The sequence below is a fragment of the Tachyglossus aculeatus genome, chromosome 21 (assembly GCF_015852505.1).
Source record: "Tachyglossus aculeatus isolate mTacAcu1 chromosome 21, mTacAcu1.pri, whole genome shotgun sequence".
Classification (NCBI taxonomy): domain Eukaryota; kingdom Metazoa; phylum Chordata; class Mammalia; order Monotremata; family Tachyglossidae; genus Tachyglossus; species Tachyglossus aculeatus.
In genome coordinates, this window is record NC_052086.1 from 6,696,985 (window position 1) to 6,718,421 (window position 21,437).

General features: G+C 43.2%; 1 protein-coding gene across 2 annotated transcripts in view; it reads right to left on the minus strand.

Annotated features, from left to right (window-relative positions):
• Positions 1–21,437, minus strand: part of PITPNB (phosphatidylinositol transfer protein beta) — an 80,684-nt gene that overhangs the window by 49,507 nt on the left and 9,740 nt on the right. For both annotated transcript variants that reach the window (XM_038763576.1, XM_038763577.1), the window contains exons 2-6: positions 19,717–19,747; positions 17,376–17,521; positions 4,999–5,090; positions 4,097–4,104; positions 1,540–1,614 (exon numbers count right to left, since the gene is read on the minus strand). In XM_038763576.1, the coding sequence (XP_038619504.1) occupies positions 1,540–1,614; positions 4,097–4,104; positions 4,999–5,090; positions 17,376–17,521; positions 19,717–19,747 (352 nt within the window). The remainder of the gene's footprint in view (positions 1–1,539; positions 1,615–4,096; positions 4,105–4,998; positions 5,091–17,375; positions 17,522–19,716; positions 19,748–21,437) is intronic.

Sequence of the window (21,437 nt, forward strand, 5' to 3'; positions counted from 1 at the left end):
CCACGTGGGGCTCACAGTCTTAATCCTCATTTTACAGATGAGGTAACTGAGGCTCTGAGAAGTTAAGTGACTTGCCCAGGGTCACACAGCAGACATGTGGCGGAGCCGGGATTCAAACCCATGACCTCTGACTCCAAAGCCCATGCTCTTTCCACTGAGCCACGCTGCTTCTGTACTCCCCCAAGCGCCTAGTATAGTGCTTTGGACATAGTAAGTGCTCAATAAATATGAGTAATAAATAAATAAAATGGGCCCTACCTCCCTGCCAAATGTTGTGCCCCAAGTTCTCCCCCTTTTTCTAAATGAAAAGCTGGTGCCAAGAAGACAAAAAACAGTAGAAGCCTGTAGTACAAATGGCTTTAAGTTTAAAAAAAGAATTGTTTGGGCACACAAATTGTCAGTGGGATAAAAACCAGCATTTGCTTGTCATCCTTTGTTGCCAAATTGTACTTCCCAAGCACTTAGTACAGCGCTCTGCACACAGTAAGAGCTCAATAAATATAATTGAATGAATGAATGAATCCTTTACCAATTCCTCTGCCCTCCCAAATGGCACCTCTCTTCTGTACCCTCAATATTCCGGCAGAAAGAACCTAATATGCCTTGCTTACAAAACTTCTGCCAAAAACAAGCATATTCAAAGTCTCCTCTCCACTGCCCCTCCAGAGATTGTTTTCAAAAACTGAACAAAAAATGAAATGCTTTATTTTCTGCCTGCTGCCTGATTTTTCAGGACCAGAAGGTTCTCCCTTAACAACTGGGCATGTGGGTCACTTATACACCTGTTGCGTGACTCAGTGGAAAGAGCCCGGGCTTTGGAGTCGGAGGTCAGGGGTTCAAATCCCAGCTCTGCCAATTATCAGCTGTGTGACTTTGGGCAAGTCACTTAACTTCTCTGGGCCTCAGTTACCTCATAGGTAAAATGGGGATTAAGACTATGAGCCCCGTGTGGGACAACCTGATCACTGTGTAACCTCCCCAGCGCTTAGAACAATGCTTTGCACATAGTAAGCCCTTAATAAATGCCATCATTATTATTATTATTATTATCCCGCCAGCTGCTGGTGATCCAGAGGCTAATGATCAATCCTGTGAATTACCCACATCTTTGTTCTTCCGCCTTCTTCCACAACCCTTTGCATTTTTTCCAGGCTAGGCAGGGGGCAGACAAATAAGGTGAAATTCAAATCGATCGATCTGACTTCTACTTAGTAGTTGCAGCAAAATGTCTGGGCAGGGGGGATGGTGAAAACTAATGACCTGAATGTGTTGTTTTGGACCATTTAAGGATTTCAGTTTTCTCGGCTCTCTCTGATGCTGTAACCACGGCCGTTCAAGAGTCTGCTTTGCTATCTGGCGATCACACTCATCAAGCTCGGGACAAGCAGAGACCTGACTCGTCCTTTCCTTCCTTAGTCCTGTCTCTGCTCCAGTACACTAGGCAACCTTGAGTCAAACGCTGCCAGTGTTACTAAAGATCTTCCCAATGGCCAAGTTACAAATACTTAAGTATCAGAGACTTTAGCCCTGAAGACTTACATTCTCCGTTGTTCCCAGGTCAGGTTTGTGCCAGGTTTCAATTTTAATGAAGAAGTCATCTTTCATATATTCATTCTGAGGAAGGTGGAAAAAAAAAAAAAAGAAAGCACACACCATCAAAAAGAGATTAACCTCTGACCAATCTCTCCATTCCCCAGTCTGAGTTTAGCTTCCACAATACGGGAGATGAAAAGAAAGGGGTCAGGAGGGGAGAGGTGGACTTGAAAGTAATCTGCAGACAATTACACAAGAAACTAGAAGAGGGAGGAAGCTTCCCAGGAAAGTAAGGTTCCCAGGGTCCTGCAGTGATGCAAGCTTCCATTATGCATTTTGGCAAGATTGTGGTTATGGAATTCGTTTTTCCAAATACACAGAAGGCTGGGTGTCATAAGATGTGGTTTTTGTGTATGTGATTTGGTGTTCATATCGGGTTCGGCCAAGTGAGTGCAACACGGGTGGCTCCTTAAAACAAGGTAATACAAGATCATGTCCCCCAGAGTTACAGGAGAATTAGGGGTATAGTACAGCAAAATAGAGGGCCTGGGACAGAACCATGGGGCTACCCAGGGGCTGGTAGGATGCTAAACAGGCATTAGTTCCTTGAGAGCAGATTTCAAGTCTATTTGCTCTATCGTACTCTCCCGGCACTTAGTACAGTGCTCTTCACTCAGTAAACATTCAATAAAAAACACTGATTGATTAAGATTTGACAGTGCCACATAAACCAAGGCCACAAAGGCTGTCCAAAGAAGAGCATCATGGGCAGTGTCGGATCCCAAGGAGGCAATAGAGAGGATGAAAGTGCAGGAGAAGTTGCGGGGGTGCGGGGGGGAGATGTAGGGGTGTGTGTCCTCTTTTCTTCATGTGAGCAAGTTATGAAAACAATCATGAGAGCAAGTCAGCAACAGCATGCTTGCCCCAAAGCCAGGAATTCCCAAACTGCTTAACCTAAAAATTGACTTTAAGGACACTAATTTCTCTGGCAACAAGAAATTATTGTATTTATTCATTTATATTAATGCCTGTCTCCCCCTCTAGATTGTAAGCTCATTGTGGGTAGGGAACATGTCTGTTTAATGTTATATTTTACTCTCCCAAATGCTTAGTACAGTGCTTTGCACACAGTGAGAGCTCAATAAATGACTGAATGAATGAACGTTTGAGATTTTTCTTAAAGAGCTGCAGAATTTCCTAATATATAGTAAGCGAAGGAAGAAGGCCACACTGAGAGACCATTGGGAGGCAGCTGGAAGGCAACAAAGGCAAGTAGGAGATTTTTGGCACCTACCTAAGGGGATCCTAGAAGGCCGAGAAGAAAGCTAGATTGAGGGGAATGAAAGGAGTATGAGGGAGGAGTCAAATGGCTTTTGGAAGTAACGGGCAAGCAGAACGAGGAAATGAAATCGATTAATGGTATTTATCGATCATTTACTGTGGGTAGAGCACTGTTCTACATGCTTGGGGAAGCATAATACAACGAACTGGTAGACATGATCCCTGCATTCAAGGAGCTCACACTCTAGTGGAGGAGACAGACATTAAAATAAATTAAAGGCAGGGGAAGAATGAGGGCTGTCCTTCCTCTGACTTTCCTAACACTGTAGAAAGCACCACCATTCTTCATGTCTCACAAGCCCGTTAGCCTTGGTGTTATCCTTGACCCCCCCCCCACTCTACCCACATAGTCAATCCATCACTAAATCCTGTCAGTTCAACCTCCACATTGCTAAAATCCATCTTTCCTCTCCATCCAAACTGCTACCACATTAATCCAAGAACTTATCCTTTTCCACCTTGATTACTGTATAAGCCTCCTTGCTGGCCTCCCTGCCTCTCCCCACTCCAGTCCATCCAGTCCATGCTGCCTGGATCATTTTTCTACAAAAATGTTCAGGCAGTGTTTTCCTACTCTTCAAGAACCTCCAATGCTTGCCCACCCACCTCCACATCAAACAGAAACTCCTTACCATCAGATTTAAAGCACTCAATCACCTTGCCCCCTCCTTCCTTACCTCACTACTCTCCTACTATAATCCAGTCAGCACACTTTGCTCCTCTAATGCTAACCTACTTACCGTACCTTGATCACAACTATCTCACCGCCGACCTCTCACCCACATCCTGTCTCTGGCCTGGAAAGCCCTACCTTTTCCCCCTCATCAAAGCCTTACTGAAGGTACATCTTCTCCAAGGGGCCTTCCCTGACTAAATCCTCCTTTCCTTTTCTCCCATTCCCTTCTGCATCGCCTTGACTTGCTCTCTTTATTCATCCCCCCTCCCCGATTCCCACAGTACTTATGCCCATATCTGTTATTTCTATTAATGTCTGTTTCCCCCTGTAGATTGTAAGCTCCATATGGAATGTGTGTTATACTGTTATAGTGTTCTCTTCCAAGTGCTTTGTACAGTGACCAATAGTAAGTGTTCAATAGTAAGTGCTCAATAAATACAGGTGACTGACTGATTGGCTGTGGGAGTGGTTTCAAATACCTAATGCCTTTAAGTGGTAAGTTTCAAAACGAAAGACGGACAATAAATAGTAATCAGTTTCACTTACCGTCACAACTGTGGTGGGCAGGGCGAAGAGGCAGGCCAGGAAAAAAAAAAAGAAGAGTATTTTCAATACATTAAGCCAAGTCCTAATTGTCACATCATTAATGCTATTTAGAACACTGAGTTGCAAAGATCTGCAGATTAAAACTCAGTAATTAAGTGGTGCTACAAAATATTAAAGGATTTTTAGAACAAGTAGAATACTTAAAACTTTTAATTTACAGAATCCACTTCCAAAAAAGTGGATTGAGAAAGAGATGGTGGAAAAATTAGTTTCCTCAAGACATTCTAGTCTGATATTTGAAGTCAAAAGAATAGTAGAGATTGAAAAAGTATAATAACTGTGTAAGTACAATCTGCCAAGCCAAAAGATGGGTTTCCATTGCACGATTCATATCAAATGCTGTTTTGGGATTAAGAACGCCCTTCTGACAATGCCCACCTGTCCGGATACAGTGCATTGCGACGTTGGAAGAAACTGTTTTGCCCAAGCACACAGTATCAGACCCGATGCGGGTACATCCATGCCAGCTGTCTTGAGTGTGATGTTTTTCAAGTATACAATCCCCGGGACTTCGGCCAAACTGACTGTAGTTCCCCACCAGCAACTTAAGTTACGAGATTTCCGAAATCCCTTGCCTGGGTGACCAGGGATAGTGATAGTCTTACCACGGCCCAGAATGCTGCTTACAGTGAGATGTGGGCCTTTTCAAGTGGTTTTGCAGGACGAGAAACCCAAGTATCACCGGGCCAACCGGAATGTTCTAAAATCATGCCTCAATCAAAAGCAGACATCTAAAACACAGCCTGCACATTTGAGCAGCACGCACCTAAGGCCTCCTCTTACCAACAGCGCTATTCCCGAGAACTAACAAGGGAAAGTCTTTAGCACGGACCGAAACTTACTTGTTCTACAGTAGGGATAAGCGTTCCAGGCTTTTTCGTGAAATACCAAAGAGCCCTCGGGAGCAATCATCCTTACGAACCCAGGAACCTTACTGTGGAAAAAAAAAAAAAATATTGAGCACACTTGGAACAGTTTTACCACCGGACTGTTAGAAACTTCCCCATCTATCCATTTCCAGAGAGGCCAGTTAGTCAAAGTTGAATATTTTCCAAGCATTTCGAACAAGTGTATTCGGTTACTACATTTTTATACTTACAGATTCATTTTCAATCCCAAAATTCATTTAAAGGGCAATTAGTCATTAACATGTTTAGAAACAACATTTCAAACTAACTTTGTGCACTGAACAGAATCTTAAGGTGTTCTTGAGGCTACCTCTCTAGATCCAGTTCATTTCTCCGAAACTTAGAGAAGAAAGCATGGTTATTCAAAGATCAAAATGTCCTTAAATGCAACTCCGATGGTCAGTGACATGCTTAGACCAGACGGCTTCTCAACAAATAGGTGCTAAATAGTAGGAAGCATTTGGAAATCCAAGATATAACAGAAGCAATTCTTTCATGAAAAGACATAAGACAACATCTACTCAGGAGCTCCAAGGGCTTTTTAAAAACTATAGAGCATGAGAAAATAGGTACCAGAGGCAAAACTATTAAGGCTCAAAAAAAGGGATGTCTACCTACCCTATTGTGCTCTCTCCAAGTGTTTAGTACAGTGCTCTGTACACAATAAGCACTTCAATAATATGACTGATTTACAAGGTGAAGGAGCTAAAAAACAAAAATCCAAAATTCTCCAAGTACAGCAATGAGCCATCATTCTGCAAGTTTTATGAGACAGACAGCATGGCCCAGTCTTTCTTAAATATGGCGACAACAGTAGTAGTGATGGTATTTATTAAGTACTTCTTGTGGCCTAAGTACTGTTCTAAGGGGTGGGGTGTATGAGAGGTGGTGCTTTCATCAACTTGTACTTCCCAAGTGCTTAGTATAGTGCTCTGCACACAGTAAGCGCTCAATAAATACGACTGAATGAATGAATGGAAGTTACTATGTATCTACCAGATATAAAACGATCCCTGCAGCCACCAGGATAACTCCATATGTGACACCTCACATGAGTTAACAGCCCCACGCCCCTCAAACACACACCTATGTCACCCTGTTGTCCCCTACCCTGATCAGTCCAGGCTAATGGCCCTGCGGTCCTCAAGTTCATTTTGGGGTCCATTTTGGGCCGGGACCCAGATTTTCAGGCTGTTGAAGAACACAAATAACGTTGTACTCACTGGAGCTCTCCTCTTTACAGTTTTTGCTTTCGCCTAGGTTTTGACAAACTGGCATAACTAGCTTTCACAGAACCGATAAAAGAAAAGGGGATACTAGCAAAAAGAAAAAAAAGAAAAGCCAAGTTCGGCTATATGAGAGGGTGTGAGAACAAGAAAACACGCAGAGAAATTAAGTTCATTTATTCATTCAATCGTATTTATTGAGAGCTTACTGTGAGAAGAGCACTGTACTAAGCACTTGGGAAGTACAAGTTGGCAACATATAGAGACGGTCCCTACCCAACAACGGGCTCACAGTCTAGAAGGGGGAGACAGACAACAAAACATATTAACAAAATAAAATAAATAGAATAGTAAATACGTTCAAGTAAAATAAATAGTGTAATAAATCTGTACAAACATATATACAAGTGCTGTGGGGAGGGGAAGGAGGTAGGGCGGGGGGATGGGGAGGGGGAGGGGGAGAGGAATGGGGGGGCTCAGTCTGGGAAGGCCTCCTGGAGGAGGTGAGCTCTCAGTAGGGCTTTGAAGGGAGGAAGAGAGCTGGCTTGGCGGATGTGCAGAGGGAGGGCATTCCAGGCCAGGGGGAGGACGTGGGCTGGGGATCGATGGCCGGACAGGTGAGAATGAGGCACAGGAAGGAGGTTAGCAGCAGAGGAGCGGAGGGTATGGGCTAGGCTGTAGAAGGAAAGAAGGGAGGTGAGGTAGGAGGGGACGAGGTGATGGACAGCCTTGAAGCCAAGAGTGAGGAGTTTTTGCCTGATGCATAGGTTGACTGGTAGCCACTGGAGATTTTTGAGGAGGGGAGTAACATGCCCAGAGCGTTTCTGCACAGAGATGATCCAGGCAGCAGCGTGAAGTACAGATTGAAGTGGGGAGAGACAGAAGGATGGGAGATCAGAGAGGAGGCTGATGCAGTAGTCCAGTCGGGACAGGATGAGAGATTGAACCAGTAGGGTACTTATTATTGTCTCTTAATAGTCTCCAATCAAGTGGGTAACAGGGACTTAATTCTCCCTTTGTAGTCAATGAGAGATTCAGAAGGAGAAAGAGAAATGTGTTTCCGGGGAACCAAATCCAGATGTAGTTAATGAAGCCAAGGAGGCAGGGACAAGCTAAAACAAGTTCAGAGTTAATAACTCCAACACATTCAAGTGTGATCTGTCCAATAAATTTCATCTAATGTAACTGAAGAATGAGAATCACAGCTCCCCAGACTGTGGCTATAAGGCAAAGGACCCATATGGGGTATTTCCTACTTGCAGATGAAAAATTATTTCAAAACATATTAATATGATTCAGAGTGAAGATAGCAATAAACCCTACCCCTTCCTACAAAGCTATCTCTGAAGCACCACCTTTTGCTAGGAGGTTTCTTTCCAACACCTCCCATCCACCTCTCAGGTTTTGTCACCCCATCAACTATCTTCCTCCTTCATGAAGACATCTATTTTTGGATCCCACATAATTATTCATTTTTGAATACTTTTGTTTTCACTTTTGTTGCAGTTGCCAATATATAATTTGTGTTTGCTATGCCCTCCCCCATCTGCTCATCATTAGGTAGGAAGGGGAAACGGGGAGTGGCGGGGGTCCTCAAGGATAAGGGACTATGTCTTCCGCTTTTATTATATGTTCCCAAGTGCCTAGGTCAGGCTCTGCACACAACAGATGCTCAGTAAATCCTGTTGACAATGGTCAAAAGCTGGAGGCAAACTGTCATCTTGACTAAAAGCTATCACTGAATCATGTGGTAAGCCACAAGTTACAATTATAAATCCTTTCCTGATCCAAGGAAAGAGGAAGGGATCCAAAGGCCAGGATTTGATGAGGAGCAGCCAAATCAACAGTAACATTCGAACATTCATTACCATAACCACTAGGTTTTAGGTCCAAGATACTTTTTCCAAATGCTAATTCCCCAAAACCAAATACACCTTTCGATTTACCTCATCGACCTTTGCTCCAGTTCTAACTACAAATTTTCTGGCATCCTCACACTTGATACTTGATTTAAAGTCATTTCTCTACAACAGAGCTAAACAGCTTCAGGAAATTACTTCTAATAAAAATAGTTGCAAGCACTTGACAAAACATATTATTATTAATAATGATAATGGTATTTGTTAAACAGTATGCGCAAGGCACTGTACTAAGCGCTGGGGTGGATACAAGCAAAGTAGGTTGGACACAGTCCCTGTCTCACACGGGGCTCATAGTCTCTATTCCCCATTCCACTACACCATAATGCTTTGCCAAATACTCCAAAAATATGGAGTCAATTTAATATTTCCACTAGAGGGGATGTCTACAATTCCTTTAGGTATCATCGTTGGTTCATCTGACCCCGTGAACAAGAGAATCAATGTATGATGCTCTGAAGATATGTATTCCTTTCCTTGTATTTCTTAAATTTTGCAGCCATAATTCAGAGCATGAGAGTGATGGAGCACGGGCCTGGGAGCCGGACAGTCAAGAGGTCTAATCCTGGCTCTACTTGCCTTATGTATGACCTTGGGCAAGTCACTTCACTTCTCTGTGCCTCAGTTTCCTCATCTGTAAAATGGGGATCCAGACTGTGAGCCTCATGAGGGACTGGGACTGTGTCCAACCCAAATTTTCCTGTATCCACCCCAGTGCTTAGTACAGTGCCTGGTACAGAGTAAGCGCTTCAATGCCATAACAACAACAATAATAATAATATGGACTTATCCTACAATACAGCTGTTATATTCCTCTGAATATGGCTGTACTGTGAATGGTTATATTGTGGGGTGCACTTTTCCACAGATTTACATCAATCAATGGTATTTCTTGAGCACTTACTAAGTGCACAGCACTGTACTAAGCGCTTGGGAGAATACAATACAGCAGAATTAGCAGACATGTTCCCTGCCCATAATGAACTTACAACTAAAGTTCCATTCCTGAACGAATCCCGACAAGACAGCAAATTCCTACAGAAGTAAAAATTACACTGCAACTCATTCCGAGTCCTCCTCTGTTCCTATCAGCTTTCCTGACCGCATCTGGCTCCCTCAACTCCCTTCTCCCATCCGCCTAATCTCCCCCACTGTTGTGTCCGTCATACTCCAATACTTGCTCCCTTAAGTCATCCCTCCTCACAGCATTTATGTACACATCTTGTAATTCATTCATTTCTATTAAGGCCTGTCTCCCCTTCTAGACTGGAAGCTTGTTGAGGGCAGGGAATGTGTCTGCTATATTGTTCTACTGTACTCTTCCAAGCCCTTAGTACAGCTCTCTGCACAAAGTAAGCATTCAATAAATACAACTGACTACGATCCAACAGAGTTGGCAGAACTGCTCCGTGCTCTCAACGAGCTTACACCCTCACCACTTCAGTCCTTTGAGCAGCCCTGGGCGGACTGCAATCATTCTGCAGGGGGCAGATTCAGGCTCCACAACAGCAAGAGACAGCTAAAGCCAAAATAAGGTGGCAGAAGGCATTTTAAGGGCAACATTCCTCTGTAAGCTCACACAAGTGTGGGAATCTGAAGCGTGTGGAATGAAGCTGGCACCCCAGAGGCAGCAGACACTCCCAGTGGTACGAACAAACCGGGCCTTAGGGTCTCATCACATCCGAGACCCAATTCCTGGTGTAATACGCTATGTGGTTTCAAGCAGCCCCAAGTCACATCAGACCCAGGGGGGAGCTCAAGACTACACAATCAGAGAGCCCTCCTACCCCAAACAATGCTTTGGAATGGCTTTCCCATCTAATCAATCAATCCATTCCATTTATTGAGCGGTTACTATGTACAATGTACTGGAATAAGCCCTTGAGAGAGTACAATGTAACAGATGTATTCCCTGGCTACAAACAGATTACAGTTTAGAGGGGGAGACCGACGTTAATATCAATAAATACATTACAGATATACACATAAATGTTTATGTGTATATATAGCTTTATTTCTATTTATTCTGATGACTTGACACCTGTCCACGTGTTTTGTTTTGTTGTCTGTCTCCCCCTTCCAGACTGCGAGACCATTGTTGAGTAGGGACAGTCTCGATATGTTGCCAACTTGTACTTCTCAAGCGCTTAGTACAGTGCTCTGCACACAGTAAGCGCTCAATAAATATGATTGAATGAATGAATGAATAAATGTTGTGGAGCTTGGGTGGGGGTGATAAAAGGGAGCAAATCAGGACGATGCAGAAAGGAGTGGGAGAAAAGGAAAGGAGGGCTTAGTCAGGGAAGGCCTCTTGGAGGAGATGGGCCTTCAGTAAGGCTTTGAAAGAGGGGAGAGTAGTTGTGTGTCAGACAGTGAATAGGGAGGGCATTCCAGGCCAGAAGGAGGATGTGAATGAGAGGTCGGTGGAAAGATAGACCAGAATGAGGTACGATGAGAAGGTTAGCACTAAAATCCAGTGGATTCCACTAAAACTGTGCATTTTCTGTTCTGTTTTCAGAGAGCCCATCAGGGTGGGTGGGACTGTTATGCCAAAGATGGAGATTCCCGCAGTTCCTCTCCTCCAACTCAGGGCTTGAGAAGCACACAAGTCAGAAGCCTCATTTGCTGGCAGGCTCCGGTCTTGCGACTGGCGACATCCCTAAGTTTCAACCTACCCAGGAGCTGTAGGGACCACAGAGGTCAAATTCTTTTGTCTCATGTATACATAAAGGATTTCAGTTTACACCAAGTAGAATTGTTCTTCTAAGCTGTGTGTGAGGAAGAGCGCAGGGCCAAACAGATGAAGGTTCTGGGGAAGTCCCCTCTGGCCTCAAGTCCCCAGGATCCCGATCTCAAGTGTCAGTAAATTCAACCTTTTATATCCAGCATGAAGCTGGATGAAGATCAAGTTCAGGGATCTTGGAAAATGGCTAGCTTTTCGGCTGCATAGATGGAGATATTTCTGGCTGGAGACTTAAGAATACATTGGCAATGAAAATACTGTATTATTAATAACCCTACCCCTCTCAAATTATCTCCATAGGTGGAAAAGATTTGCCCACTGCTGGATTTTCATCAGAGAGGTCAAATTCCCAGGCAAGAGCAATTTGACTGTAACCACTGTTGAGGCAAAATGGAAACAGCAATATGTCATAAGGGACTTCAGCACCCTGGTGCGGTACACTCAACTTTGGCCCTCCTCTAGGAGTGTCTTAATTAGTCAGTCGTCTAGATGAAAGGTAGTAATATTGACTGCCAAAGCGTGGCAGTACAAAGCAATGATGACAGCCCTAGCGTATCTTAAGAAAATAGTCTTTGTACCTGAACCCAGAAGCATTTTGCTACCATATAATATACAAGGAAGTACGGTAACCCGAGAAAGGCTTGCATAAGGATAGATACCTTACTGTAAGCTCACCTCGAGGCTGTAAACTCATTATGGGCAGGGAATGTTTCTGCTAATTCTGCTGTGCTTTCCTCTCCCAAGCGCTTAGAACAGTGTTATGCACATAGTAAGTGCTAAATAAATACCACTGATTGATTATAATCCCTAGGAAAGGATAAGAAGGTAAATCCACAGATAATCTCCAAATCCCAGTTGAGCAGAGTTTTAACATCCTTCTCCTCCTCCTCTCAACTTTTTAACCACAGTTGCCAAGCGACCTGATGTGAGTCTCACTTCCGTTTCTTTCTGTTCGTACATAAATCGGGGAAGGCGTGTGAGCAAAGGAAGCAGAAAGGGAAGCCAAGGGGCACAGGCTAATCCTCACACCCAAAAATCACCTACTTTCTAAAAGTAGTGCCTCTGTCTCTGTCTCTCTCCTCCCCCGCAACCATAAAAGACATATATATATAGACAGAGATATATATAGATATATATCTGTGCCTTTCATTATGAGACATGAGCTGAGAAAAGGCTATTATCTAGTTCTTCCTCAGTTCTAAACCCACAGGGTATGAGGAAACCCAAAATGGAGAAAGCTCAAGAAAGAGCAGCCAAAACGATTAAGAGTTTGCCTTATGAGGAAAGGTTAAAATAGCTAACTATGTTTAACTTGGCAAACCGAGGGCAACGTGAAACTCCCAAAATAACTGAAAATGGCAAAAATAAAAGCAAGTCAATATAAGAGTGGCAAACAAGTCATAATCGAGAGTAAAGTGGCAAACAAGTCATAATCGAGAGTAAAGGTTTGCAATAAAAGAGAAGCATCAGAATATATATTAGAATAACATTTCTAACAGAAGATGTTTTAGGTTATAGAGTTTGATTTCTCACCCTGAATCCTGGTAACTAAACAGGGCAAATCACAAAAGGACGAACTCTGGGTCGTTTCTTGCACGGCAGACGATAGGCAAGATAGCTATCAGTCTTTCCAATTCCTAATTGTATGATTCAAAAACAAGCAATTTTCATCCACCAATATTTTCTTAGGGTCGCAGATGCCAGAAGTTGAGCTCGCGGCTATAACCGTGATGCATTATCGAATCAATCTGACTTCTTTCTAGTAATTAAGACTGCACATTTTGAGTGTGAACATGTTTTTATGAGGCTCCCTGCAGATGGCTACATGTTTGTTTTAACAGAGAAAAAGATGGATTTGTTTGTGATTGATATGGAACAAAAATTGGAGAATATTTTGAAACCACTTCAAATTTGCACACTTGATATGGAAATGGTGTTTTATAAGCTTTTACACACGGCAGGTATTTAGCTAGCACCCTCTTCTATTCCTTGGAAACAAACACAACACATATTGCTTTAGGGTAGTAGTAATAAAAGTAGTAGTAGAGGCAGTAGCATTGGGTGCAATGCACTGCACTGAGCACTGGGCAAAGTTCGAAACAAGCAAGTGATCCATTCTTCCCTGCCCAAAGGGGCTTACTGTCTAATGGGGGAGACGTTCGTAAAAGTACTTACAATCAATCAATCAATCAATCGTATTTATTGAGCGCTTACTATGTGCAGAGCACTGTACTAAGCGCTTGGGAAGTACAAATTGGCATCACATAGAGACAGTCCCTACCCAACAGTGGGCTCACAGTCTAAAAGGGGGAGACAGAGAACAGAACCAAACATACCAACAAAATAAAATAAGTAGGATAGAAATGTACAAGTAAAATAAATAAATAAATAAACAAATAGAGTAATAAATATGTACAACCGTATATACATATATACAGATGCTGTGGGGAAGGGAAGGAGGTAAGACGGGGGGATGGAGAGGGGGACGAGGGGGAGAGGAAAGAAGGGGCTCAGTCTGGGAAGGCCTCCTGGAGGAGGTGAGCTCTCAGCAGGGCCTTGAAGGGAGGAAGAGAGCTAGCTTGGCGGATGGGCGGAGGGAGGGCATTCCAGGCCCCGGGGGATGACGTGGGCCGGGGGTCGATGGCGGGACAGGCGAGAGCATCAAAATAAATAATTGCAAAATCGTATATAAATAAATGCTAAGGATGGGCTTAAGTAGATCTATAAACCCTAAAAGTAGCTGACAGGCTTATGTGACGGGATGCCGGGATTGGCATCTTGGAGGAGGTGGACTCTGAAAACTGAGAGGATTGGCTGGGGTGGGGGTGGGCAAGAGACGGGAGGCCATCTTTGTTTTGTTTTAGGTTTTTTTAACGGTATTTAAGTGCTTACTATGCTCCAGACGTTGTACTAACTGCTGGGGATGCAAGGAAATCAGGCTGGACACGGTCCATGTCCCACATGGGGCCTGCATTCTTAATCCCCATTTTCCAGATGAGGTAACTGAGGCGCAGAGAAGTGAAGTGACTTGCCCAACAACACAAAGTAGACAAGTGGCAGAGCTAGGATTAGAAACCAGGTCCTTTAGACTCCCAGGCCCGGAGTCTATCCACTAGGCCATGCTGCTTCTCAAACTCCAAGAACATGAGCCAGAGGACAGGGGAGGGAGAGTTGAGACTGTAACATCATTATGAGCAGGGAACCTGTCTGTTATTTCTGTTGTGTTCTCCCAATCGTTTAGAACGGTGTTCTGCACACAGTAATTGCTCAATGAATCCAACCGACTGATACGTAGGTGGAGCAGGAGAAAGACTGCACCTCAGAAGTACTTTCCCTTGAAAGTGTAGACGAAATAGTGACTTCTCAAAAGCATACTGTGCCCTGTACTCGCCTCACCCTTTCTAGTAAAATGGCTTATACTAAGACTTCCTTTAATCTAGTTAGGAAAGTTAGATTGTACTTTCTTTCATAAATGGATTAAAGGATGTCTTGAGGAATTTGGAGGCAGGCAGCTTTCCTTCCTCGGCATTATAAGTAGCTGGTTTCACGAAACGAACAAACAAAAAAGGCGAGGTGACTACTGGGTACACAGAGGCGAGGAGGGAAAAAACCTTAAGTGCCAGGAGCTGCGAACATTAAACCTAAAAATGTCAGAGGGGACTGTCTTCCACTGGTCTTTTCAGCCACACCCACGTTCATAGGTGAGCTTCTCTGTCAGTATTGGAGTCTTCAAATCTGAACTCCTTCCTCCTTCCCTTCTTCTCACTCAAAGACACATGTAGGAATGCTAAGGCTTCCATAAACGTCCTGGAGATGTTTTGTTTCCACCAAAGTTAGGAAAATTCAAGTTAAGCCATTGCTTAGCTCTAATAGTCAAGGAAGTACTTTGGATGAGAGGCCAAGAACCAACCGAGTTGGGGATCCAAGTGCATTGGTTGTGTCATATATGTAATTTATTTATTATATCTGTAATTTACTTATTTCTATTTATGTCTGTCTCCCCCTCTAGACTTTAAGCTTGTTGTGGGCAAGGAATGTGTCTGTTTACTGTTAAACTGTATTCTCCCAGGTGCTTATTACAGTGCTCTATGTACAGTAGGTGCTCAACGAAGATGAATGAATTGAATCAAACTGATTAGCAGAGTGAGAAAGGGGTTGTTATTAGCTAGAGCTGGCAAGGTTCTCAAACAGTGCTCTATTCTCAGAGAGAATGGGAGTGTTTTTTTTTTAATGGTATTTGTTTGAGCGCTCACTATGTTCCAGGCACTATTCGAAGCACCTGGGCAGATACAAAGTAATCAGGTTGGACAGAGTGTATGTCCCAAATGCAGTTCACACTCAATCCCCATTTTACTGATGAAGTCACTGAGGCACTGGTTTTGGGATAATCATGGAGCCACTGAACTGTTAGCTCAGAGAATTTCCATCGAGCCAACATAAGCCGCTTTCGAGGTCGGTAGAGAAAAAGGATGGTACTGAATGAGAGAACTGTGCAGTGAAAATGAATCTTCCCCTAAATAATAATTTTACAACTCCCGTTTCATCTAAAGAATCTTAAAACGCTCGGCAAAGATTAGCCAAAATTCCACCACCCCTCCATATGGTACATATAGAATTGACCAAACAACTTCCTTGGAAGCCACTGAAGATTACAAGTCAAATTCTAGTTTGCCTGTTCTTTCAATAAGCAAAGCAGATCTGGTAGGAAATGAGTTTGACGGATCATTTGGAGAAGTTCCTTCCGGAAGGTAAGGAAAGGAAATGGAACACAGCACCGGCGGGCTGACCTTTGTCCCAGGAGTACCTGGGAGATATTGTTTTGGGGGGTGGTGGGGAAGGGGGAGGCTTTTCAGCTTGGGAAAGCCAGCACCTGCCTTCCTGTAAAAGGCAGGAGAGTCTGCGGGGACATGACCTTCAGGAAACAAAAGCCTGATGGTCCTTCAAAAATTTTCAACTGCACTCTAAGTACTCTCATAAAAGCCAACAGCTTGGATGCCTTCACATCTCTCAGCCCTGAAACGTCTCGATGTTAAACTGTGCACTGTACACTCCTTGAAGGCAGGGAAAGTGTCTGCCGTCTGCCATCTCCATTGTACTGTACTCCCTCAAGTGCTTAATACAGTGCTCTGCACACGGTAAGTGCTCAATAAATACCGCTGACTGACTGATGGATGTGGAGGTTCTACTGGCATCTCAAGCTTGGCATGTCCAACTGAACTCCTTGCCTCCCCCAACAAACCTTCTCCTTTGCCTCGCTCTCACCCCACGTGACACCACCATGCTGCTCTCTGTCTCTCAAGCCCACAACTTCAGCGTGATACTTGACTCCTCCCTGTTGCCAAAATCTGTCAGTTCTTCCTCCACATTTTCAGAATCCATCCCTGTGTCTCCATCTAAACAGCCGCCACATGGCTCCAGGCACTTGTCAGATCCCGGCTTGATGACTGCATCAGCTTCCTGCTAGCCTCGTGGCTTGCAGTCTTTCTTCTCTCCAGTCCCTACTTCCCTCTACTCCCTGGGGGATTTTTCTAAAACCAGTGTGGGCACATTGGGTTCTTTAAAACCTCTGGTTGCCCATTCCTCTTGATATGAAGCAAAAACTCCTGACTATTGGCTTTCAAGCACTCAACCAGCTCTCTCCCTCCTACTTATCCACTATTTTCCCACTCCATTCCAGGTCATACTCTTTGTTTCCCTCATGATAATTTACTCACTATGTCATGATCTTTCCCGCTACTGACGACTGACTTATGATGTCCCCTATGCTTCAATCTCCTTCCCGCTGCACATCCGTTAGACCTCAGCTCGTCCCAACTTCAAAGCCCTTCTGAGATGCCATTTCCTTCAGGAAGCCTTCTCCAAATACTTGCTATTTTCCTCCTGGAATTCCTTCAAATCCCACTTCAGCCTTTCAGTGCCACCTGCACGTCCTCCTCCCCCTGGCCAAACCCACATCACTTATGTAAATATTTGTAATTTATGTATATTAATTGTCTTGTCTCCCTCTCTAGACTGTAGGCTCATTGTGGGCAGGGGATGTGTCTGTTTATTGTTGTATTGTACTCTTCCAAGCACTTAGTACAGTGCTCAGCACACAGTAAGCAGTCAATACAAGTGACTGCCTGAATGAATAAAATTACCACTTATGTGCATATCTTACATCCCCTATTATTTTGCCTAGCTGTAATGTACTTAAGTGTCTGTCTTCCAGTTAAACTGTAAGCTCCTGGAGGGCAGGGACTGTGTCTTCTGACTACTTTTTTGTACTCTTCCAAAAGCAATAAATCAGTACAGTGCTCTTCACATATTAGATGTTCAACTGATGGTCTGGGCTGATTAATATGTTCAAACAATAAGCTGGGTGGTTATACAGTAGCACAGTGATTATGGATAACAATAATGAAAGCAAAATACTCTGCTTACCTTTTCAAGTGATAAATTTTGTGTGTATACTGTCCCTTTTCACCATCCTTCTCATAAGGCTCATTCTTTAAGACTTCAATTCCTTCTCCACCTCCGGTTTCATTCTTACTAGCTTCTGCCACGGAGTACAGTTGCCCAACCTGATACTGAGATTTTTAGAAGGTACAGAAGTTCAATCTCAAATGTACATTGCTGCAAAAACCTGCAGTTTTAAGAATTTTCTAAATGTTGACATTAGATTTAAAATTTTGAAGACTCGAAAACTCCAAAAGTGGGAGCTAATACACATCAAAAAGAACTGAAGGTTTACAGGGTTCTGATTATTTGCATTTTTCAAAAAACAAATGTGCTAGCAATAGTTTATTTTGCTCTTCACTGCTAAGTCTAAGGATAACTTTCTGAAAGACTTGGTTAAGCTACCTGAACAACAATAAGTGATAGCAACAGGAGAAACAGGAATATTCCTATTCAAGTTCTATGCATTTAAAACAGTCTTTCAGGTTCAACTCTCCCTTCCAATTGTCTTGCTTCCTGCTTGCCCTGAAAAGAAATGGAATGGGAAAAAGGCTAGGGGAGAGGGCTTGAACTAACTTTGGCTGCAATAACTCTGTCCGTTTTACAATGGATTGCAAAGGAACTGCAGAGCCAAAGAGAAAACAGAACTCTCATCAGGGAAGACACTAAGCAAGTAGTAGACTCTCCTCCCTGTTTGACGTTTAATGTATTTTTCTATAGTTCTTATTCTTTGTTTAGATGTGGCATGTTTACTTCCTAAGAGCAAACTAAACTGAAAAGTTTTTATAATCCACTTGCAATCAAAGAAAAACTTTGTATCTACCCCAGTGCTTAATAGAGAGCCTGGCCCATAATAGTGCTTCAATACTATTTAAAAAAAACAAAGCTTTGGCAGTTTTCTTTCTAAAAGGGTTTAGTTATTCAAAAACTTTGCTGTGGACATGCAATAATTTGATCAAGGAAAATGAGGGTCAATGAACGGTCTGGAGCTGAAGAACAGAAGCAGCGTGGCTCAGTGGAGAGAGCATGGGCTTTGGAGTCGGAGGTCATGAGTTAAAATTCCAGCTCTGCCAATTGTCAGCTGTGTGACCTGGGGCAAGTCCCTTAACTTCTCTGTGCCTCAGTTACCTCATCTGTAAAATGAGCCCCCCGTGAGACAACCTGATCACCTTGTAAGCTCCCAGCGCTTAGAACAGTGCTTTGCACATAGTAAGCGCTTAATAAAAGCCATCATTATTATTATTACTTATTATAATTTTAGGAGTTATTAAGCCGGTAGATGTGCTTGCAGTTTGAGAGCCTACCCCCTGCCCCGCCCCATTTCTCAAATGCACCAGGCAAAGAAAGGAAGTTTCTGTAGGAATTGCAGTGACTCAGGAAGGGGTTATTTCTTTCTAGTTTCAGAAAGTAGAAACAGTCTTTTGAGTTGCTACCCCAGAGCTTAGTACAGCTGCTCTGACACAAAGTGCTTTTTTTTTTCTTTAGCTGGTATTTCAAAGCTTACTTTGTGCCAGACATTATAAGCAGTAATGGGATAGATACAAGACGACCAGGTTGGACAAAGTCCATGTCCCACATGGGGCTCAGTATTAATCCCCATATTATTATTATTATGGTATTTAATAATAATAGCAATAGTATTTGTTAAGCATTTACTATGCGCAAGGCACTGTTCTAAGCACTGGCACTGTTCTAGGTGCTGAAGCACTTACTATGTGCCAAGCACTGCTCTATGCACTGGAGTAGGAGCAAGGTAATCAGGTTGTCCCACGTGGGGCTCACAGACTTAATCCCCATTTTACAGATGAGGTAACTGAGGCCCAGAGAAGTGAAGTGACTTGCCAATGGTCACAAAGCAGACAGGTAGCAGAGCTGGGATTAGAACCCAGGTCCTCTGATTCCCAGGCCTGTGCTCTTTCCATTAGGCCATGCTGCTGCTCAAAGTGCTTAAGAAATGCCACAATTATTAATGATTATTACACATTTGCATGTCCTTTGCACTTTCTCTTTTCATAATGGTCATGCAAGAGATGGAGAATGTGCAAGTTCAGCATGGGAACTGAAGTGGAGGGAAAAACTGAAATTTTTTAACTTTGGATAGAGACTGAAAGGCCAAGATTTTTGCCCAGGGATACTGGAGGAAATCACAGTTCACAACCGCTTAAGTGTGACTCCCTCTCCAACCTCCACCTCTTATTCTCTCCTGATATACATGGACAGCACAATGAAAGTCAAAATACAAACCTGGACTGAAATATAGTGGAAGATGCATAGTGGAAGTAAAAAGTTAACACAAAAAATGAAGGTAAAGGCAAAAAGGACTTACCTCTTGAACTGAGCATGGTAAAACCACACGGCTGTAAGAAAAAAAAGTACATCAATATCATGCTACTAATGAGTTGATCGTATATCGAAGATCATGACCAACTTCAAGGGCTTCATTTTATAACCTGTAAATTGTATGGACCTGTAATTTATTTATTTATATTAATGTCTGTCTCCCCCTCTAGACTGTAAGGTCGTGTGGGCACAGAATGTGTCTGTTATATTGTTCTATTGTACTCTCCCAAGTGCTTACTACAGTTCTCTGAATACACTAAGCGTTCAATAAATACAACTGACTGACCAACTAAAGATATCTGGGGTGACACACACTCAACTATCCAAAGGACTGTGAATCAACTGTACGTAAGGATTTTGCCATAAGGTTTGTTGTTCTGTTTCACTAAAACAAGCATGGAGTTGTTCACAGAATAGATTTAGTTATTTGGACTTCTGTTACAATCCGGTAGATCGTTAAGATCATTATGGGCAGGGATCATGGCTACCTACTATGTTGTATAGTCCTCTCCCAAGCACTCAGTACAGAGCTCTGCACACAGTAGGTACTCAATAAATACCACTAACTGGCTGACTGACTGGGAAGCAGCATGACCTAAAGGAAAGAGCAAGGGCATGGGAATCAAAAGACCTGGGTTCTAATTCCAGCTCCACTACTTACCTGCTGTGTGATCTTGGGCAGTGTCTCTGTGCCTAAGTTTCCCCCTCTGTAAAATGAGGTTTCAATATGTGTTCTTCCTCTTAGACTGGAGCCCCATGTGGGGAAATAACTGTGTCTAGCCTGATTACCTTGAATCTACCCCGGCACTTAGTTCAGTGCTTAACAAACACCACAATTATTACTTTATTATTTGAATTCCAGGGCTTTAGTTTAGTCATGTTAAAGGTCCTCAGTGTATCTACAGAACATGAGCGCTTAGAACAGTGCTTTGCACACAGTAAGCGCTTAATAAATGCCATCATTATTATTTTTATTATGAGGACAGGAGCCCAGAGATTCTTTAGGATAAAAAACAAGGAAAGAGGGATTTGCTGCCATGCTCAAGTCTCAAGACTTTGGTTGATTTTTTTACATTTTATCTGCAAACAATTCAGAACGTACTGATGTGGAAACAGACAGGATGACTAAGAAGGCAATTACATCATTTTCCGAATCATTTTTAAAAGGCTCTATTAAAATCTCCCCCCTCCTCCCAGCTAGCAGCAGATACCTGCCATTCACAAGGTACTGCATAATAACCTGGACCTTTGGCTACCCTTTTCATCTATCAATCAGTGGTATTTACCGAGCACTTACTGTGTGGAGATCATTTTACTAAGTGCTTGGGAGAGCAGCACTGTGACCTAGTGGATAAAGCCCGGGCATCAGAAGGACCTGGGTCTAATCCCAGCTCCACCACTTGTCTGCTAGGTGTCCATGGGCAAGTCACTTTACTTCTTTGTGCCTCAGTTACTTCATCTGTAAAATGAGGATTGAGACTGCATGCCCCACGTGGGGCATGGACTGAGTCCAACCTGATTACTTTGTTCCTACCCCGGCACTCAGAACAGTGTCTGGCACATAGTAAGCGTTTAACAAATTCCATTAAAAAAATATTCTGCAATTGGTAGACTCATTCCCTGCTCTTAAGGAACACAGAGTATAGCTGGGGAGACAGACAATAAACTGTGGATAGGGACGTAAGCTTATTGTGGGAAGGGAACATG